General features: G+C 25.9%; 2 protein-coding genes and 1 long non-coding RNA gene across 7 annotated transcripts; all 3 read left to right on the top strand.

The window, feature by feature from the left end:
• The first annotated feature begins 894 nt into the window (after positions 1-894).
• On the top strand, positions 895-1,227 carry LOC108341611 (putative lipid-binding protein AIR1B). The gene has a single exon (XM_017579274.1). The coding sequence runs from the start codon at positions 895-897 to the stop codon at positions 1,225-1,227; it is 333 nt and encodes a 110-aa protein (XP_017434763.1).
• A 9,131-nt stretch (positions 1,228-10,358) lies between these two features.
• On the top strand, positions 10,359-13,679 carry LOC108342653 (uncharacterized). Of its 5 annotated transcripts, none has more exons than XR_001833405.2 (8): positions 10,359-10,666; positions 10,813-11,089; positions 11,189-11,230; positions 11,395-11,447; positions 12,071-12,136; positions 12,355-12,526; positions 12,642-12,716; positions 13,484-13,679. It is a non-coding gene; the product is annotated as an uncharacterized LOC108342653 (long non-coding RNA). The 5 variants fall into 5 exon arrangements; XR_008249959.1 differs by lacking the exon at positions 13,484-13,679 and having other exon boundaries at positions 10,813-10,923; positions 11,006-11,089; positions 12,642-13,265; XR_008249961.1 differs by lacking the exon at positions 13,484-13,679 and having other exon boundaries at positions 10,813-10,923; positions 10,994-11,089; positions 12,642-13,265.
• A 4,304-nt stretch (positions 13,680-17,983) lies between these two features.
• LOC108341610 (hydrophobic seed protein) lies at positions 17,984-18,310 on the top strand. The gene has a single exon (XM_017579273.2). The coding sequence runs from the start codon at positions 17,984-17,986 to the stop codon at positions 18,308-18,310; it is 327 nt and encodes a 108-aa protein (XP_017434762.2).
• Positions 18,311-19,095: the final 785 nt, after the last annotated feature.

The following is a 19,095-nucleotide window of genomic DNA, read 5'->3' as shown; positions in this document are numbered from 1 at the left end:
TCTACAGTTTATTACTCCCAATTAACAACGGCTTTAGCCATAAAATGTTAAAATTACTTATTGATCAGCATCGTTTCTGCATGAAAACACTCATTTTCAAGTAAAACGAATCAAATGCTAAGTAAAATTTATTTAATATATATTTAGTTAAATATAAAAGATATGAAGATATGAAGTTTTTTTGAAATTCTTTATCATTTATGCAATACATTCTTAAAAGGGATAAGTTTAGAGGATCACACTATTGAGAGAATCAGAAAACATAAATAGTTTTAAAAACTTTACAAAGAAGTCTCCGTTCGAGATGTCCATTAAAAAAATATTCTAATTTTTCCTTAAATTATTTTTTACTTAAAATGTCATTTACAAAAAGACTTAAAAAAGTAATATATTTATCATTAATCGGTGTGAAATGGAAGGAGAAATAAATATACTTACCACTGCAACACATCCATTTTACTTTAACCAACTACCATATAATCAATAACATTAATAACTTTATAATAATATAATAATGTCTTATTTTTGGATCTGATTTTAATAAATGATGCCACCAACGGAAAAAATAAATCATAGTTCCTGCATGCTCTCTGTAGTGAGAAAAAAAATCAGACTCTTTGTAAGTATAAACAAATTTTATTTAATTACATTTATTTATAATATTGTAACTTTAATTTGTTTATATACCATCACAGTATATATTTATATTTTTTATTTTACAGGAGGATGACATTTTAAAAATAATATTTTATTTTACTGCATGAGAATGGAATAGTAGTAATTTGTTGTCTTGTGGACACCAGCTATAAATTTCCTCTTAGAGTTGAGCTCTAGCCAACACAAACAAGAGCAATTGTTAAGCAATAAGCTTTGAAGAGAAATTGCGTTTTGAAAATGGCTTCCACGAGTTCCCCATCCATTGCCCTTCTCCTCTCTCTCAACCTCTTTTTCTTTTCCATGGTCAGCTGCAACACCCTAACCGCTGCCACTCCACCACCAGCTAACTGCCCGGAATTAAAGATTTGCGCCGGCGTTCTGCTGCCCCCTTTTCAACCTGACCCCAATTGCTGCCCTCTTATCGCTGGTCTTGTTGACCTTGACGCCGCCGTGTGCCTCTGCGACATTCTCAAGCTCAACCTCGGAATTATCAAGGTTAACCTAGACATTCTCATCAACCTTCTATTAGAAACCTGTGGCCGCAAACAGACCACCCACCATTGCGAATGAGAACATACATACATGCATGTCTCTTCTTCATCATATGCTGTTGGGTTTCTATCTTTCTTGCTCTATCTTTTGTCTGAATTTAAGGTTAATGACGTATTGCTCTATGTTTCTTGTTGTATAATGCTAATAAATAGACAAATTGAGCAAATACAATTGTGTTGTTCTTCTTCTTCTCGAAGGGGATCTAATTTATCTTGCTCTTCGCTATCTTTGATTATCGTCTCGTATTGAAACCTTCAATATACTTAGTATACAAATCATTCGAGACATGCTTATCTTTCCAGATGCAAACCTTCAAATTTCAATTAAACTCAACTTCATCAGGATTTGAACTGTTGTACAAAAATAAAGAAACATATCCTTAATCGTTCAAGTTCATGTATATAAATATAAATATAATCCTTTTTTTTTTATTTTGGTTAAATATACTTTTAATATCTAAATTTTGATCTAAAATTTAAATTTATTTATGTTTCAAATTTCTGAACACTTTAATTCTTAAATTTTAAAAATAAATAAATATAATTTTTATAAAATCAATTACATTAGATTTTTTTAATGTGTCCAATTTTTTAATTTAATATTTAAATTATTTACACCTTGAGAGATACTTCAAATGCTAATCTGGAATATTTTTTTAAAAAAATTATCATCTTTAAGTTAAAATAATTATATTAATTCATTTTTAAAGTTTTAAATATAAAAAATTTTAAACAATAATTAATTTCAAATTAACTACAAAAATATTTAGCCCTTTTCATTTTTATATTTGTAACAATATTTTAATTTTATTTATTTATTTTTTCTTCCGTATCTATATTAAAAAAAAAAACTCAACCTAATCCTTCGTTATCTAGAGACTATTAACGTTTCTATAATTTTAGGGCCACCTCCGTCCAAGTCTAGGTTTTATACAATTAATTTTTCTAACGGTACTAATGTTCAGTTTTGAGGACTAATTTTCTTTTGCAATTATATTATATGAAAATAAAGATTTATAAATTAATTATTTAAATTTGTTTTATATGATCAATTTGACTCATTTGTTATCATATTTAAATATTTCTAGTTATTTATTAATTCTCCTTTCTCCACTCAGAACCTTCTAGTTCGAGCTCTCAACGTTTCTAAAAAAAAACTATTAACTTTCTTCACCAATAATCTTTTATAACATTTTTAATTAACCTATTCTATATAAAAATATTTGTTTTATATAAAATAACAAATTTGTAAGAATGGGTTTGATTGAAATTTGGTTTTAGTTGGACCTAATATTTCACATATTATTATATCAACTATCGATTAATATTTAATTTTACATTTAGATGTATATACGACATGATGTTATCAGAGTCAATAAAAAAAAACATATAGTGAATTAAATTCATTAAAAACGAATGCAAACTAATCAGTAAATAAAAATAAAAACATTAACCTTGTGTGGATCAAATCATCACTAAAAAAATACTTTTTATTAACAAAAGTGACAGTCCAAGGCCAAGCTCACTACGGATATAAAATAATTTTTAACTGTTATAAATGTTGGTTTAGCCAACACAAAGCAAAGAAAATAAATAAATACATTAATAAAAGAGTAGGACAAGTAATAATTTAATGTTTTTAAACATTAGTTTATTAACAAAGATTAATTCTTTTCTAACTTGTATTTTGCTTAATCTTCAAATTTTTATTGTGTTTTTATAAATATTTATATTTTGGGCTACACTTATTAATTTTTTTTTTCATCTAATTTTGTTATACAAAAACCTTCTATCAAATCAAATAGCTTAGCAACCTAAAAAAGTAAAAAAAATATATCAAAAGAGATTTTAAAGTCTAGATGGTGCTGAGTGAGCTCTTTACAGAGAGCTCATACTGAGCGCCCCTTAACCATTGCTTCTCTTTACAGAGAAGTAGGAAAAACATTAAAAGGGAGATCTTAAGTCTAGGTGGCCCTGAGTACACTATTCTTGCATACTGAGCGTCCCTTGACTACTGTTGAACGCCAATATTGTATATGTCTAACTCATACATACATTTTATATAATTTTTAACATATCATTTTATGTCTGATGGATTTATTTTTTTAGAATAAAAATATGTCACGTGAGGAAACGATCTATCTTTTGAAAAACATTTGTCATTTAATCTGTAAATGTGCTACTTAAACAAACATAAAATAGAGACTAACCCAAACTCTCAAACATTCAAATAAACTCAAACAAATTTCCATTTTCTGAGCAACATTTCTTTTGTCAAATTTCAAGTACTTAACTTCAACCATATCTATATCATTACTTCCATGGTCATACTATTAATATTGTTTATACAAAAATTTAATGTACGATTTGTTAAATAAAACTAATTTTTAGTCGATGAGATTTTTAATATATTACAGTAAGACATATAGCGGTTTAATAAAAAATGAAATAGTATCAAATAAATTTTATTATGATAAACTATAATTCTAATAATATGTGAATAAGTAGATTTTAAAATTAATTTAATTATATAAAAATTAACTAATAAAAGAAATTTACTGTCACCTATATATTATAAATTTGACATTACTTTTAATAATGTGAAACTTCCAAACACAATTCAAAACATACTTTCACACAAATAATGAAAAATAAAAGCTGTTACTAAATTGTAATTGCTAACTTCTTATGTTAAAAATGAAATATGTCCATAAGACCATATATCATAAAAATATAATTTTATTTTTTTTGTATTTCAAAATTATATATTTTTACCTGCAATCAAATGAAATTTTAATAAAAATATAAATCTTATAAACTTTATTAGAGTAAATCATAAAAGAAAATAGTAAAAGTATAGAACAAACTAAGTGTAATGAAGAAGATGATAGAATTATTCATATTATTTGTGCTTAGAAATACTAAAAATACTAATATTTAATTATATTGTGGTATTTAAGTTTATAAATGATACAATAAGAAATTGATCCCTTTATTGTGTATCTGAATAAAATACTATGATTTCTAATAATAAATATTACATTTAATACAAAACTCTAGTTCCGAAATATCTTTTTGATGCTCTGGCACAGTGATTAAAAATATTTAATTAACTTGTATTGAATCAAAACTATCCTTGACTTCTTAATTACCTTTTGTGTATCTTTTCGATATAAAGCGAGACTATATATACAGACAAGTTTGCTAATTTAGATAACCTTTAAAGTATATCTTCTTTTATAAATAGGGTATATTAAAATTTGGTATACTACATAAAGTTAACAAACTCATATATATATATATATATATATATATATATATATATATATATATATATATATATATAATTTAAAAAATAGAAAACTAAAAATACTATTCTTTCTATTTGATTTTTAGCAGTCATATTTTTTGAAATATTTATAGGTTTAATTATGTTTAAATTGTTTATTGTATTTTTTATTAAGTTTTTTATTTTTATTTTATTGAATATTCAAAATATTTATATCTTTTAACTGAGTCACTTGTTTGATTTTTTCGTTAATTCGATAATATGATTATTATATTTCTTCATTATCTCCATTTGTATTTATGTGTTAAGAATTGTAATACTTTGTGGCTAATATAAAAGTATATTATACTTAATATAAAAAGACTCTTGGATAATGAAATAGTCTTAGATGCTTTTACATCATCACCTAAAATGATGAATAGATTGTTTTTATGACTATCATTCTCTCTGTTATTCAATAATAAAGTAATAAAAGTTATTAATTATAATATCGTTCTATATTAACAATAAAAGATCATATTTTTATATTGAAGTGTAATTTTCAAAATTCGGTATATTCTTAATTATTGTTAAGAAGTGAATTTTAAGTCTTATCTCTCTAGTCAATGTAAAACTTTCAACGTACCATAAACATTATCTCGAGCATGAGACTAAACATCAATGAGTGGTCCGATAACGGCCAGATAGTGAGTTGAACAACATACCCAACAAATAACAAATATCGCTAAGATAGACTCTAACTATAGTTTTGATACCATTTTAAAAAGTGGACTTTAAACCTAACTCAACCCCACAAAACCGGCTTGTAAGATAAGGTTTGCACCCACTTATATATTATTGGTTTTATCTTTAGTTGATGGGGAACTTCCAACACACCTTTTGTTAAGTTTATTTGATATAATATCAAATAAATTTAACAAAATTAGATTAGAATTGTTAAATCTACCTATTTTTAAAGTTGAAAGAATAAATTGAATTAAAATTTTAAAGTACACTATTTTTAATTTTCACTTAAAATTTAACTCTATGTTTTTATATAATCTTATATAACATATATGCATATATTATTATAAAAAAAGGAAAATAGGAAACTTTAAAAGAATATTATTATAGAAAAAAATATTCCATATACTAGTTTAGCCCAGAACAATGAGCAACACTAAAAATACGAAAATAGTAGGATTTTGGGAAAGAGGTAATATATACGTTTTTAATTACGTGTAAAGATGTCGTGCTCAAACTTAAGAACTCAGTTATTGAAGAAGCAACATTTACTGCTTAAAAAAGTAAAAAGTTAAATAAGCAAATTACATAAACCCATACAAATTTTAATAATTTTTATTCAAAAGTGTTTTTTTAACAAAACTCAGTACAAAAAAATATTACCCATTATTAAAAAAGTACGAAAAAAATATTATTTTGAGAAATTTAAAAAACTAAAAATAGTATTATTTTGGAGAGGATAGAAAAAGAGAATAATTTATGTAGGTTTGCGTGAAGTAGTGTAAACTTCATCAGTTACCAATCAAACCTATTAACAGTCCAAGGCATAAAGTTTGGCCATTAATATCCGGAAACTAAGCATATGAAAAGAAGAAAAAAACCACACATCTTCTCTATAAATTGTGGCAAATTTCAACAACCTTTGACAAGCAAGAGCATTTTGTTCAACCTTCAAGAGAAACTAATCACTTTAGTTGTTTGGAAAATGGGTTCCAAGAGTGTTTCATCCATTGCCCTTATGCTCTCTCTCAACCTCCTTTTCTTTTCCATGGTCAGCTGCAACACCCAAATTGCCCATCATAACGAACAGATTAAGTGCCCGGAATTGCAAGTTTGCGCCAACATTTTGCTGCCCCCTTTTAAACCTGACCGTAATTGCTGTCCCCTCATCGGTGGCCTTATTGACCTTGAAGCCGCCGTGTGCCTCTGCGCTGTTCTCAAGCTCAACCTCGGGGGAATAGTCAGCATTAACCTAGACATTCCCATCAACCTACTATTAAACACCTGTGGACGCAAAAAGACCACCTACACTTGCAAATAAGAACACAAGATGTTCTGTTACTTCCTACCGTTCTTTGTTTTTCGGTGTTTTAAGTTAAGGATGTATTACTATTCGTGTCTGCATCATGTTGTGGACACTATAATAATACTATAGCAATAAATGAACGTTTGGTAAACGAGGTTTTTATCTTCCTCCTCGCTTTGTTTATCGTCCTGCTTCTGAAACATGATAACAGTCCTTTGGTTGAGAACTGATTAAGTTGTTTGCTTGTCTTTCTTTTGGGTTTTGTATTATCTTTGAGTATGGGGTGGAAAAGTAGAAAAGGCGTTGATTGTTCTAGTAATGATATTAAAATCAGTTTCCATCTTTTGAACTAAAAGTTGTCGTTACAATTTGCTTTCTGGCTTAAACATGAAGTGAACTGGAGTATGAAATTAGGTCAAGCTTATTTTATATGTCGTATGACAATTAAACTAACTAGTGTCGAATCTTTATTCGGATGACATGTTTGTATTAATGTTTTAACTGTTTCAAAGTTTTATTATTAAAAATATAACATAGAGATAGTTTTTTTTTTAAGTTCTATTATTAAAAACTTGAATGCTGTGTAGATATAACCTGTCAATACATAATCAAATTCCATTATGTAAATTCCATCAGTCTCATTAGTCATTACAATATAATATAAATTATTTAAATAAAATCATAAATCAATTACATATAAAAATTAATATTTAATTTGTATTTGTAAAAACATTATCATTTAATGAACTAAAGATACTAAAAGAAAAGGATGAATTCTTTTAACTTGGCAAACATATGTTTGTTTGAGTAAAAATTGAATAGAAATTGAGTTGAGTTCCAGTGTTATTTTTGTTTCAGTAGAAAATATTTTGCATGAACAAAAATAAAATTAAAAATAAAGTTATTTTTAACTTTATTTTTGCTTAACCAAAATAAGTAAAGTCTCAGTTTCTACTCTTTCACTTACGTGAAAATATCATAAAAATAAATTTTAGCAATATAATAAAATCAATGTTCAAATATATTTTCAAAACCATTTTAGTAATACTATTTTTAAACAATTCAAATCATCAATCTAAACTAGAGTTTGTTCAAACATTATCTTTTACTTACACAAATTTCAACATTATTAACTCAAAGTATGCTTATTTTTGTTTATATAAATTTCATAAGCTATCATAAAGAAGGATTTAAAACCTAAATTAATGAAACTCTACAACTAACTCATCTAGTCTCTATATCAACATAACATATTAATAAATACTCAATTCAAAACATTTCTAACAATCATTCATCAAACAAAATTCAATACCATTCAAGTTCAAGCATTCAAAACATTTTTTTTATAAACCACAAATCTTTGTGTATAACCAAAATTTAGTGGCTAAGTCACATTTACATCTATGTAATCCATCCTAACACTTGTATAACAATGAGTTGTGACCTCGACCTTTTTTTATGTTATGCTTTAGTTTTACAACTGAAGCATATCTAGATAAAGTAAAAAAAAAAAAAAAAAGGAGAAAATAGGCTTTGGTTAAGAAATGAAGTCTATCTATTTATTATTGCAAGCATTCCATACCAAACTTACAATTGGACAGTTTTAGGACACCCATATCACCAACCGTGCATGAGAAAGTGGTAGTTTTTGTTGCAATTTCATGATTCTTGCATTTGGCACTCAGAAGAGAACCTTATGTACCGCAGAAAGAGGATGGGATATTGGAGTTTGAAGGAGAGAAGAGGACAAAGTTAAACGAGTAAAGTTCAATGAAAAAGATTTGGAAATAAATAAATAAGAAATATATGATATATTGGTAAAAAAAATGTAACAGTCTCACGTTCAATTATGTATCACCATAAGATAACCATAGTTGTAATAGCCTTTTATAATCATAATAATAAAATAATAATATTTTTCTTTCAATTTAAATAAAATAATTTATATTTTCTTATTTTAAAATTATTCATTTTTAATTAAAACAAAAAAAAATTATTTAATTTTAATCTTTGTATTTTATTTTCCAATTCTCCTATTAATTTTTCCTCCCAATATGAGGTTTTTTAAAAGTTAAAAGTGAAAATAATATAATTTAATTGATGAGGGTTTAGTTTCTCGCACACCGTGAAAATAAGAGGAATATTTACCAATCTAGCACAATTCTTTTTCAAAATTATAAATAAATAAACGAAGTAAAGAAGTTATTTTTTATTTCAAGAGTTTGAAAATCTTAGAGAAATCGTGATTATATAAAACGATTTTATCTTTATTCTTTTTTAATAAAGTCGAGTTAAAAGTATACTATTTTTCTTTAATTAAATTTGGTGATGCATTGAAATATATATAAAAAAAAAAACACGAATTTATCTTTAAGTAAAGTTGTCCACCTGAAGCACGATTCAAGTGAATTATGTTTGATGTGCAGCGGAGAAGCTTGACTTGTATGTTTTTTATTATTTTAAATTAGATTTAAACAGTCTACTTTTGGTTTGTATTTATTAAGAGAATTAAAGATCGAGAAAAAAATAATAAATATTTTTAAATTTATAATTAAGTTTTAAACAGAATTAGCCTTAAAAATAATTTATAAGTTTAGAAACTCAATATATCTATAAAAATTAAATAGTAAACTTTATAAAAATATAAAGGATAAAACATATATAATCTCTCTAAAAATACAAAGAATATGTAGAGATATCTAGAATTGACTCGCTAAAAATATAAATTAGTGGATAAATAGATTAATGTAATGGGAATTGCTAGACTCATTCAATCAATGCATTGACAAACTTATTGAATATATATTGTTAGACTCGTCTAATTTATATGGATAGATTCCCCTATTGTGTATGATTAGACTCGTCTAATTAGTGTATGGATAAACTTGTGTAATGTATATTGCAGGTAGTGTGTATTTTAATACCCGCTTATAAATGGGTTGGGTGCGGGTATTATACTATCCGTATTTGTAAAAAATAAAAATAAAAATTTAATTTATATTTTATTAAGTTAAGTTTAATTAAAAATAAATTTTAATTTATATGTAATTTAATTTATATTATATTTTATATTTATTTTATAATTTTATTTAAATTTTATTTTAATATTTTATGAACATATATATTTTTTAAATATTTGCGGGTTTTCGGATACCCGCGAGTATCCGCGAGTTTTGAAATACTCACAAGTATTTTTTAAAGTTGTATCCATGCGGGTAGCGAGCGGGTAACAGGTAGATTTTATTTTTCGGGTCGGGTAGCGGGTAGACACTATCCGTACCCGACCCGACTCATTGTCATCCCTAATTACAAGACTCGCTTAATCATATAATGAATAAAGTCGTCTAATGTGTATTAATAAATTCATCTAATTTGTGTATGAACAAACTTGTCTAACATATATTGTTATATAGGTGTAATCAGTCTACAGACAAACTCGTCTAATGTATGTTACAAGACACGTCTGTTCAATGTATGAACATACTTATTTAATATGTATTCTTAAAGTCATCTAAAAAATCAATGTATGGAATGATTCGTCTAATACTTTTTTCTATACTCATCTAATCAGTATATGAATAGACTCATCTAACGTGTATTACTAGACATGTGTAATGTTTTTTGTTATATTCATCTAATCAATCACTAGTCTAAAATAAGCTTTTTATAGTTATAATTTATACCTGTTAAAATTTATCAAGTATAAAAAATAATGTGATGGCAAATATAGTAAAAAAGATAAACTTTTTTACACCAATTGTACTGAAAATAGGTATAAATAGGTATGAAAGTTGATTTTTATACCTACTACACTTAAAATCGGTATGGAATATTCTGGTGCGTTTTCACGCTGCGTGCATCTTCACTTTCACACTGCATTTCTAATTCTTCCTCGACAAGCTCCTCTATTTTCAGCGCAGAGTTCAAAACCGTCAACGTCTGCAACGCCGCGACCCTTTCCAGTTCGCCAAATCATTGCTTCACTTCCGCGCACGACTTCACTTTCACGCTGCACTTCTTCTCCTTTGCTTCTAATTCGCCATTATCGTCGAATGCCACCATCGTGCCTTCCAAAACGCAACAACAACAAGCACAAGAGCATGCCTCTCCTCCTCTCTCTCCCCGGGTTCGATTGTGTCGGTAATCACCATTATGTTCGAATTGATACAGTTCATTTCCCTCAACACTAATAAATCCCTAGGGTTTTGCTCTTCTTTTAATTAGAAGTTTTTTAGAAAATTATGTGGTTTGAAGTCGTATTTTATGATTTATTATTGTTTTTGTAGAATCGCGATGCTCAGTCCTTGCTTCCTCTAACAGTGAAGCAAATATACGATGCGCTTCAAACAAACGATGATAAAGCCAATTTGATTGTTGACGGTGTGGACGTTAATAATGTACGTTCTCCTTGAATCTCTGTTGGTTAATTTGGTTAAAGTTTGGACGTTCTGACAATTAGAGTCCAAGTTACTCTTATAGGAAGGGTATGCAACAAAGCCGAACGAGTTACTGATGTTACGTTTGTGCTTGATGATGGTACTGGAAGATTAAATGTAATAAATGGTAATTGTCGTTAACTTTGTTATGTCTAGATCATAATTATTGTTTTAATTTCTTTTGCGCCATTTCTTTTGGCAATGACGAGTTTTTGTTCATGTGCAGGTTTCATGAAGCTACTGATACAAATGAAGCAGAGGCTATCTTGTATGCTACTGCAATATTGTATTTGCTGTGTATATTTTCATTTTGTATTTAGGTTCTGTTCGAATAAAATTCTAAAAAAATACTTATAGGAAAGTAAAATAAAAAAGATGAAATTAATTGAATTTCTTTTACTTATAGATGATAATTTGTGTTCTTAATCTTAGGCATACAAGCAACAAATATATCAGACTTGGCATTTGAAGCAAGATTTTGCATGGTGAGGAATAATTTAATTGATATGAGCTCTGTTTTGTGAGTTTAGCCATGAAATGGATTATATGAGAAGTATAATGTGTGGTCTGATTTTATTTTATTTGTTTCTTTCCAATAGGAAAAAGACTATCCCTAGATGGCATGTATAAGGGAAAGCCTTTATGATAGATATCCATTGGTAGTTATGATAAAAGGGAAAGTCTCAACTATCTTTTACTTTGAATGGTTGGCAGACTAAAGCAACTTTAAAACAAAACAAAATAAAATCTCCACCGTAAAGCATTTTGATAGCACTGATTCTGTTTTAAGAAATAAGCATTGACACTATCATTGAATTGAGATTGGTAATTGAAAACCAGTTATTCATATATATATATATATATATATATATATATATATATATATATATATATATATATTCTCTTCTTTGACTTTTATATTAAGGGATTAGATTCCAACTATTTATCAAACTAAAACTTTCTTCCTTCTAATCATATCATGAAAGTAAAAATGGAATGAATAGCTAGGAAATTAAGGGTCAATTCTAAATGAAAATAGAATTTCATAGTTGTCCCAGTAAGTGTAATTACGTATATGCTGAATAATTTTTTTGAGCAACTTTTGCAGTGGTCATGGCAAAACCTTTTGCTGGGATTCAGTTTCCTACTATTCCTGTCGACAACAAGGCACATTGTAAGATTCTATATCTCGAATACACGTATACATAGATTACTACTCTTTGCTCTAAGACAATTCAGCTACTTCTTGAATCATATCTACTGCATAATATCACTCCTTATTTTGTGTGTTTGCGTTCATGAATATACAAGATTTATTTGTTAGTACTTTATATCTTGTATTATTTTTTTCAAATTTTTTAATGGTATTTAATACATTTAATATCTATCAAGGTGGTTTGTTATGAAAAAGAAATGAAGAACCTAATTTGATCAAATGCATTATAGAATTTGAAACAAATACATGATCACATCCTTCAATTTTCCAAGAGAAGTGAACCTTCTATATGACTCAGCCTGTGAAACTACTCTGATTATACCAAAGGAGTAATATGCTTCCAATTCGGTTAGTATCTGGATCTCAGTCTTACATTCTTCTCACCTACAACTTTAAAATATTTTCAAAAGGGCACAATTTAATTATTAATTGTTTTGTTGCTAACTTGATAACTGAATCACAGTGTCAAGCTACAAATGAGGAGGAAGTCTTCAAAATTCTAAATGAAAGATCCCTTTATCCTATAGGATGGATTCATGTATGTCTTCCTATCTTTGGAAGGGTTTGTGACTGTCTTTATCTCTATAGGAGTAGGATTTGGTGTGATTGATTACAACTTGTCATCTATATTGAACTTGTCATCTATACTGAAAGACTAACCCGTGCATTAGAAATTTTGAAGAAGTCAATTGTAGACTCTAGTGGACACTTTATTTTCGTTAACGGCTCAGATGTCTCTCCATTTCAATGGTCTAATGAGCATTCCTTTTTTGTTACTATTATTCTGTTACACATTACTATTTTTCTGGGGTAAATAAGTTCCACATTTAGTGTTAATTTCTTTATGATTCTTTTGTACTATTCATGCACATAAAAAGATTAAACAAGATATAGTAGCAATAATTTGACTTTGAGAGGGTGGCCACTCACTGTGAGTAATTCTGTTTAATTTGTTTTTTTTATGTGAATTAATATTACCTATCCTAGTGAAGGCCATATTATGTCTTGTTTTTTTTTTGTGAATTAATATTACCTATCCTAGTGAAGGCCATATTATGTCCTGTTGAATGTGATATCATATTTTGACAATTATTTTCTATTAAAATCACATGATTATAAATTTATGTCCCTGAATTTGACCGACTTGATTTTTGTACCATACAAAGAATAGTAAATAGGTTCCTAACATGATTATTTGAAGTTAAAAAAAAAACAAATTGGTAACTTATTATTAAGCCATTAATATTACAATTAAGATATTAAGCCATTAATATTATAATTTGACTCAAAGTATTCATTGTGTAGATATTTGATGACACATTTCCAATGGAACAACATGTCATAAAGGATATTCGGGAGCAGTGGACTGCATTTTTTTAACCATTTGTAAATGATTAGATGTTTCAATATTACATTTTGAATTTACGAACTATTTTATGTGTAACTATATTAAGTAACTATGTTAGGTAAATATATTTAGGAACTTTGTTAGGTAAATATTACATTTTGATGTGTTAGTAATTGAAATAATATTGATTATTTTACTCGTTATTGATTATTTAAACTGTATTCTGGGATTGAATTTTATGCAGGTTTGAATATGGATAGTAGTATATACAAATCAAATATTTTTAAAAAAACGTCACTTTTTACACTGGTTAAATCTATATCAGATATAAAAAGTCTTGTCTTTTCACACCGGTTATAGTACCAGCAGGTATAAAAGTGAGATTTTTATAGCTATTATAGCATTAGCAGGTATAAAAAAAAGTTTTTTTCTCTGGTGTAAATATCAGACTTTTATATCTATTATAAACAGAATAGGCATAAAAGTAAAACTTTCTACACCGGTTCTAGAGTAGGTATAAAAAATAGAAAACTTTCTATATCCCCTGCTTCTGTACCTACCCAAAAATAGATATAAAAAGCCTTTTTTAAGAGGTATAAAAAACCTTTTTTGCACTAGTGAATGTTTGAATAAACTCATCTAAGCGATAAAAGAATAAACTTTTATAATATTTATTAATAGACTCGTCTAGTTTAGTGATGAAAAACTTGTCTAATGTGTATTACTAGCTATACTCGTTTAATAAATACATTGATAATCTCATCTAATGTATTTTGTTTTGCTCATGTAATCAATGTATTCACATACTTGTTTAATATTTTTTTATTATACTCTAATAATCAATATATGAAATTACTTGTCTAATATATTTTGTTATACTCATCTAACTATTATATGGACAATCTCCTATAATCTTTTTGCTATATTCTTTCAATCAATGGAAAGATTAGTTTGATATGCATTGTTAGACTCATCCAATTAATACATCGATAAACTCACTCAATATAATCAGTATACATATACACTCGTCTAATTAATACAGGTCTTAAAAAGAAGCAAGAAAATAAACTAAAGAAATTATATATTTTGTTTTTATAAGTGAGTAAGACTTAATAGTATTTTTTTTGTCTTTATAATTATAGCATTGATTTAATAATTTTGTTTTATATATTTTTTATTTAATGTTTTTATTTTATTTTTTTATTTAATATGGTTCTTATATTTTATAGAATTAGTGATTCTTGATTTAATGTAAAAGAACAAATTGAATCCTTTTAAAATATATACATGTCATATTAAGCCAAATATAAATAAATCAAATTTATTGAGTTATTATTACAAATGTAAAAATTAAAAAATACTATTAAACCAACGAATAACTAATCGATAAAAATCTAATTTTTATGTATAATTATGAAATATAAAATTTTATCTTTTACATCTCTTCTTAAAAGAAATATATTTATTATACTAAAATTAGTTGTCACTTAACGAAAGAATCAGGCTAAAACAGTGGACCCAGATGAAATTACAAGCTTAACGTACATCTAAAATTTAATATCATGTATTTTTCAAAATGATAAAACTACATATAAATTCACAATTCATGCTAATTCTAATAATACAATTAATATTTCTTAAAAAATATTTACTTACTAATAAACATTCACTCTCACATTTAGAACTTAACTCTAACCTCTTTAAAATCTTGTCACTTATCAGTTTATGCTCAGTATCCGAACAAGAACTCATAACAAAAATATACATTTAAAAAGAAATCTAATTAAACATAATTTTTAAAAATACAAAATATGAATGTTAATAATTAGTTTTGTATGTAGGAAAAAGTTGTAAATTTTCCGTCCCAATTTGTAAGACATTGTTTTGAATTTTTCATGTTACTCTTTTATTCGACTTTTTTCAATAATTTATTAATTAATTATTATTTTTATTTATTAAAATTTATTAACTATTTTAATCATAAATAATATAATAACGGCTAAAATACAAAATTAATCCGTTGAATTTTATAGTATATTCATAATACATTTTTAATATGAAATGCTACATTTAAGATTTTATACGTTTAATTGTTCTCCAATACAATTTAGAATATATATTCGTTACACCATAAAATACTTTATAAAAACTCTCTATTAGATAATACTAACATAATATAAAATTAATTTAAGATTAAAAATTAAATAAAACCATAAATTATAAAAATAAAAAAAATATGTTACTTAAAAACAACTTCCAAAATTTTTTTCAGACAGATTATTACTAAATGAAAGACCTTTAAAACATTTTATATTGAAACAAAAAATTGTAATCAAGTTATAGAAATACAAAAAATAAATTAAGTCTTTCTATCACCATTTTTGCAATGAACATGACTTTAATCACTTGTTCAAAATTATACTTTAATGTTCTCTGAAAAATATTTAATTAATTCATTATTGATTAAAACTACTGTTAACTTCTAAATTACCTTTATATGTTAACTTTTGCAGAGTTAATACGGTTATAATAATAATATTATTAATTATTATTATTATAATTATTATTGAATAATATATTAACAGTGAATGGTTATATTTACGATTATATGTTTAAAAATTACATCTCATAAAACACCTTCTTATAAAAAATGATATAAAATTTAAATCTTATTAAATGAAACTCTTAGACATGAAGTTTTTCTATTTTAAAAACATTTTTATATTAATAAATAATGAAAAAACATTAACGTATTTACATTAAAATAAAAGTTATAGATATATCTTTAAAAAGATGTAACAGTGTAGGTCCACAAGAAAAAAAAAATTAATTTGTAGTGAATAAAAATATTATTTTAATGTAAATCACATAAATAAAAATTTGTGAAAATTAAAAATGTTATACATATATATATATATATATATATATATATATATATATATATATATATATATATGATTTTAATGGAATCATGTTAAAATAAATAATATTTTAATAACTTAATTAAATTTTAAGTCTCTCACAAATTTAAATATATCTAATTAATTTTCTATATCTATTAAATATTTAAAATTTCTATATTTTCGATCGAGTTATTAGCATTTTCTTTTTTATTATTGAATGACGTGAATGTCGTTTTGCATTGTCATCAAATTAATACACATATCACCTAATTAATAAAAAATTAAATAACAAGCTTTCACTTAAAAAAAATATAAGTTTTAAATATTTAAAACATAAAAAAATTAATAAAAATTTAATAAAAAATAATTAAATTTATAAATAAATTTAAAACGTGATTAAGTAGGTTTTCATGAATAATAAAATTATTGAAAGACAAGCTTACATTCTTAAGATATTTTAAAACTTAATGTGGCCCATTGTTGTCACTCTTAATTAGTCCCTCGCCGTGTTTGTAATCATTTTGTAGATTTTTATAATTTTTTATTTTTCAATCTTATCATATGAACTGCCACAGCCTCATGTTTTTAATACAAACGTATACAGTTTTAAAAATGTATATAACTTTACAAAAATAATTAAAAAATAAAAAATGTGTGTTAGTTATTTTAAGTAAGAAAGTTAGGGAGTTATATTTGAGTTGAAAATTGTAAACTTATGTCTTCTATTAAATAAATAATATTTTTAATCATTACACATAAAATTGGCTAATTAAAAATTAGAGTAAAGAGAGTTAAAAAATATATATCCTATTAAAAAAAATACCAATTTCTAAAAACATATGATTTTTCAATTTATTCAATGTAGTTTTAAAAATATATATAATTACTATTATACGGGGGAGAGAAATTATTTATTTACTTATTTTATTAAATAATATATATACATTTGCTAACTTCCATAGTATTAAATTTTAGTTGATAAAAGAATTCTTATTCATAAAAAAATACATACTTTAAATCCGGAATATTTTAATAATTTTTACTTTTAATTTAAAATAAAAATATTAAAAGATTGAAAATTATTCAAATTAATATTAAAAATTATTCAAATATTCTTAGTCTGTTTAACAAACCTTTTATATATATATATATATATATATATATATAATATTAATAATATATAGTTTTAAATATTAAATAATAAATTAAAAATAAAATTTGCAAAAATATTAATTTAAAATTTAAAAGTAACACTTAAAAAAAATCTCAAAATATACCTAGAAAAATTGCTTAACGAAAATATTAAACATTATTATTTTAAAACTACAAAAAAATGAAAATACTATATTTTGAAAAGAAAAGAGTAATAAATATAATCATTTTTAATCAATAAAGGATAATAAACTCAACCCTACATCAAACTTTGGCCATTTCATACTCAGAAATTAAAGATGGAAAAAACATCACATTCTTTGCCTATAAATTGTCTGTGAAATGTGAGCTGCCTGCACAAACAAACAAGAGCACTTGTTCGCCAATTAAACCTAAGAGAAGATGGGTTCAAACACTGTTGCATTTCTCCTTTCTCTCAACCTCCTTTTCTTTACCATGGTCAATTGCAACACCCTAACCGCTGCAACTGCACCACCAGCAAAGTGCCCGGAATTGCATCTTTGCGCCAGCATTTTGGTTCCCCCTTTTAAAGCTGACCCCAATTGCTGCCCCCTCCTCGGTGGTCTTATTGACCTTGAGGCCGTCGTGTGCCTCTGCGCCACTCTCAAGCTCGACCTCGGAATTATCAAGGTTAACCTAGACATTCTCCTCAACCTTCTATTAAACACCTGTGGACGCCAAGCCTCCACCTACACTTGCCCACCATAACAACACAATATATCTCACATCTTCTCTTATTTCCTAACATTTTCCTTCTTTTATGTTTTAAGTTAAGGATCATGTCTGCTACATCTATATGCCTGTGGGCACTATAATATTATTAACAATAAATTAACGTTTGTTACCTTGTGCTCTTCTTGTTCTTCTGGATGGTGAGGATCTTAACTTATAATCTTCCCTATCTTTGTTCATAGTCTGACTGTTCAAGGTCTGACAGTCCTTTGTTCATTCATGAACTGGTTCAAGGTTCTATTAGATGTTTTGTCTGTCTCTCTTTTAGCTTTTGTACTTTTACTTTCTATGTATTAAATTGCTTATTAATTTATCTAGTAGTGATAAATTAAAATCAGTTTGGATTATCTTCCGTTAAATGAAAAAAAGGAAAAGTAGTTTGGATCTTTTGGCCCAAACAAAAGTTGTTCTTTCAATTTGATTTCCCGCTTGTAGAGGCAATCGGAGCATGAAAGTAGACTAGGTGAATGAGAAGAAGCCACAAATTTGTTTATGTTGAGTGGGTCTATTTCGAAAAATAATATAAATATAATATAATATTGCGTTAGAGAAAATATTACTTCTAAAGAGATAGGAAGTTGTATGTTAATATAATTAGTTAAAATATATACATACAAATTTGAAGAATGAAAAGCATGACAATGGTCGGAGTCCCACAACCTTTCATAAAAAGAACAGGCTAAAAGAAAATTTATAAATTATTTATTGTTACTAATTTTATATAATAAATAAATAGTTTAATTAGTGATTTATTCCTCTAA

Source organism: Vigna angularis, chromosome 6 (genome assembly GCF_016808095.1).
Source record: "Vigna angularis cultivar LongXiaoDou No.4 chromosome 6, ASM1680809v1, whole genome shotgun sequence".
Taxonomy (NCBI): domain Eukaryota; kingdom Viridiplantae; phylum Streptophyta; class Magnoliopsida; order Fabales; family Fabaceae; genus Vigna; species Vigna angularis.
Note: the sequence above shows the minus strand (reverse complement) of the source record. Positions and strands in the feature narration are given on the sequence as shown.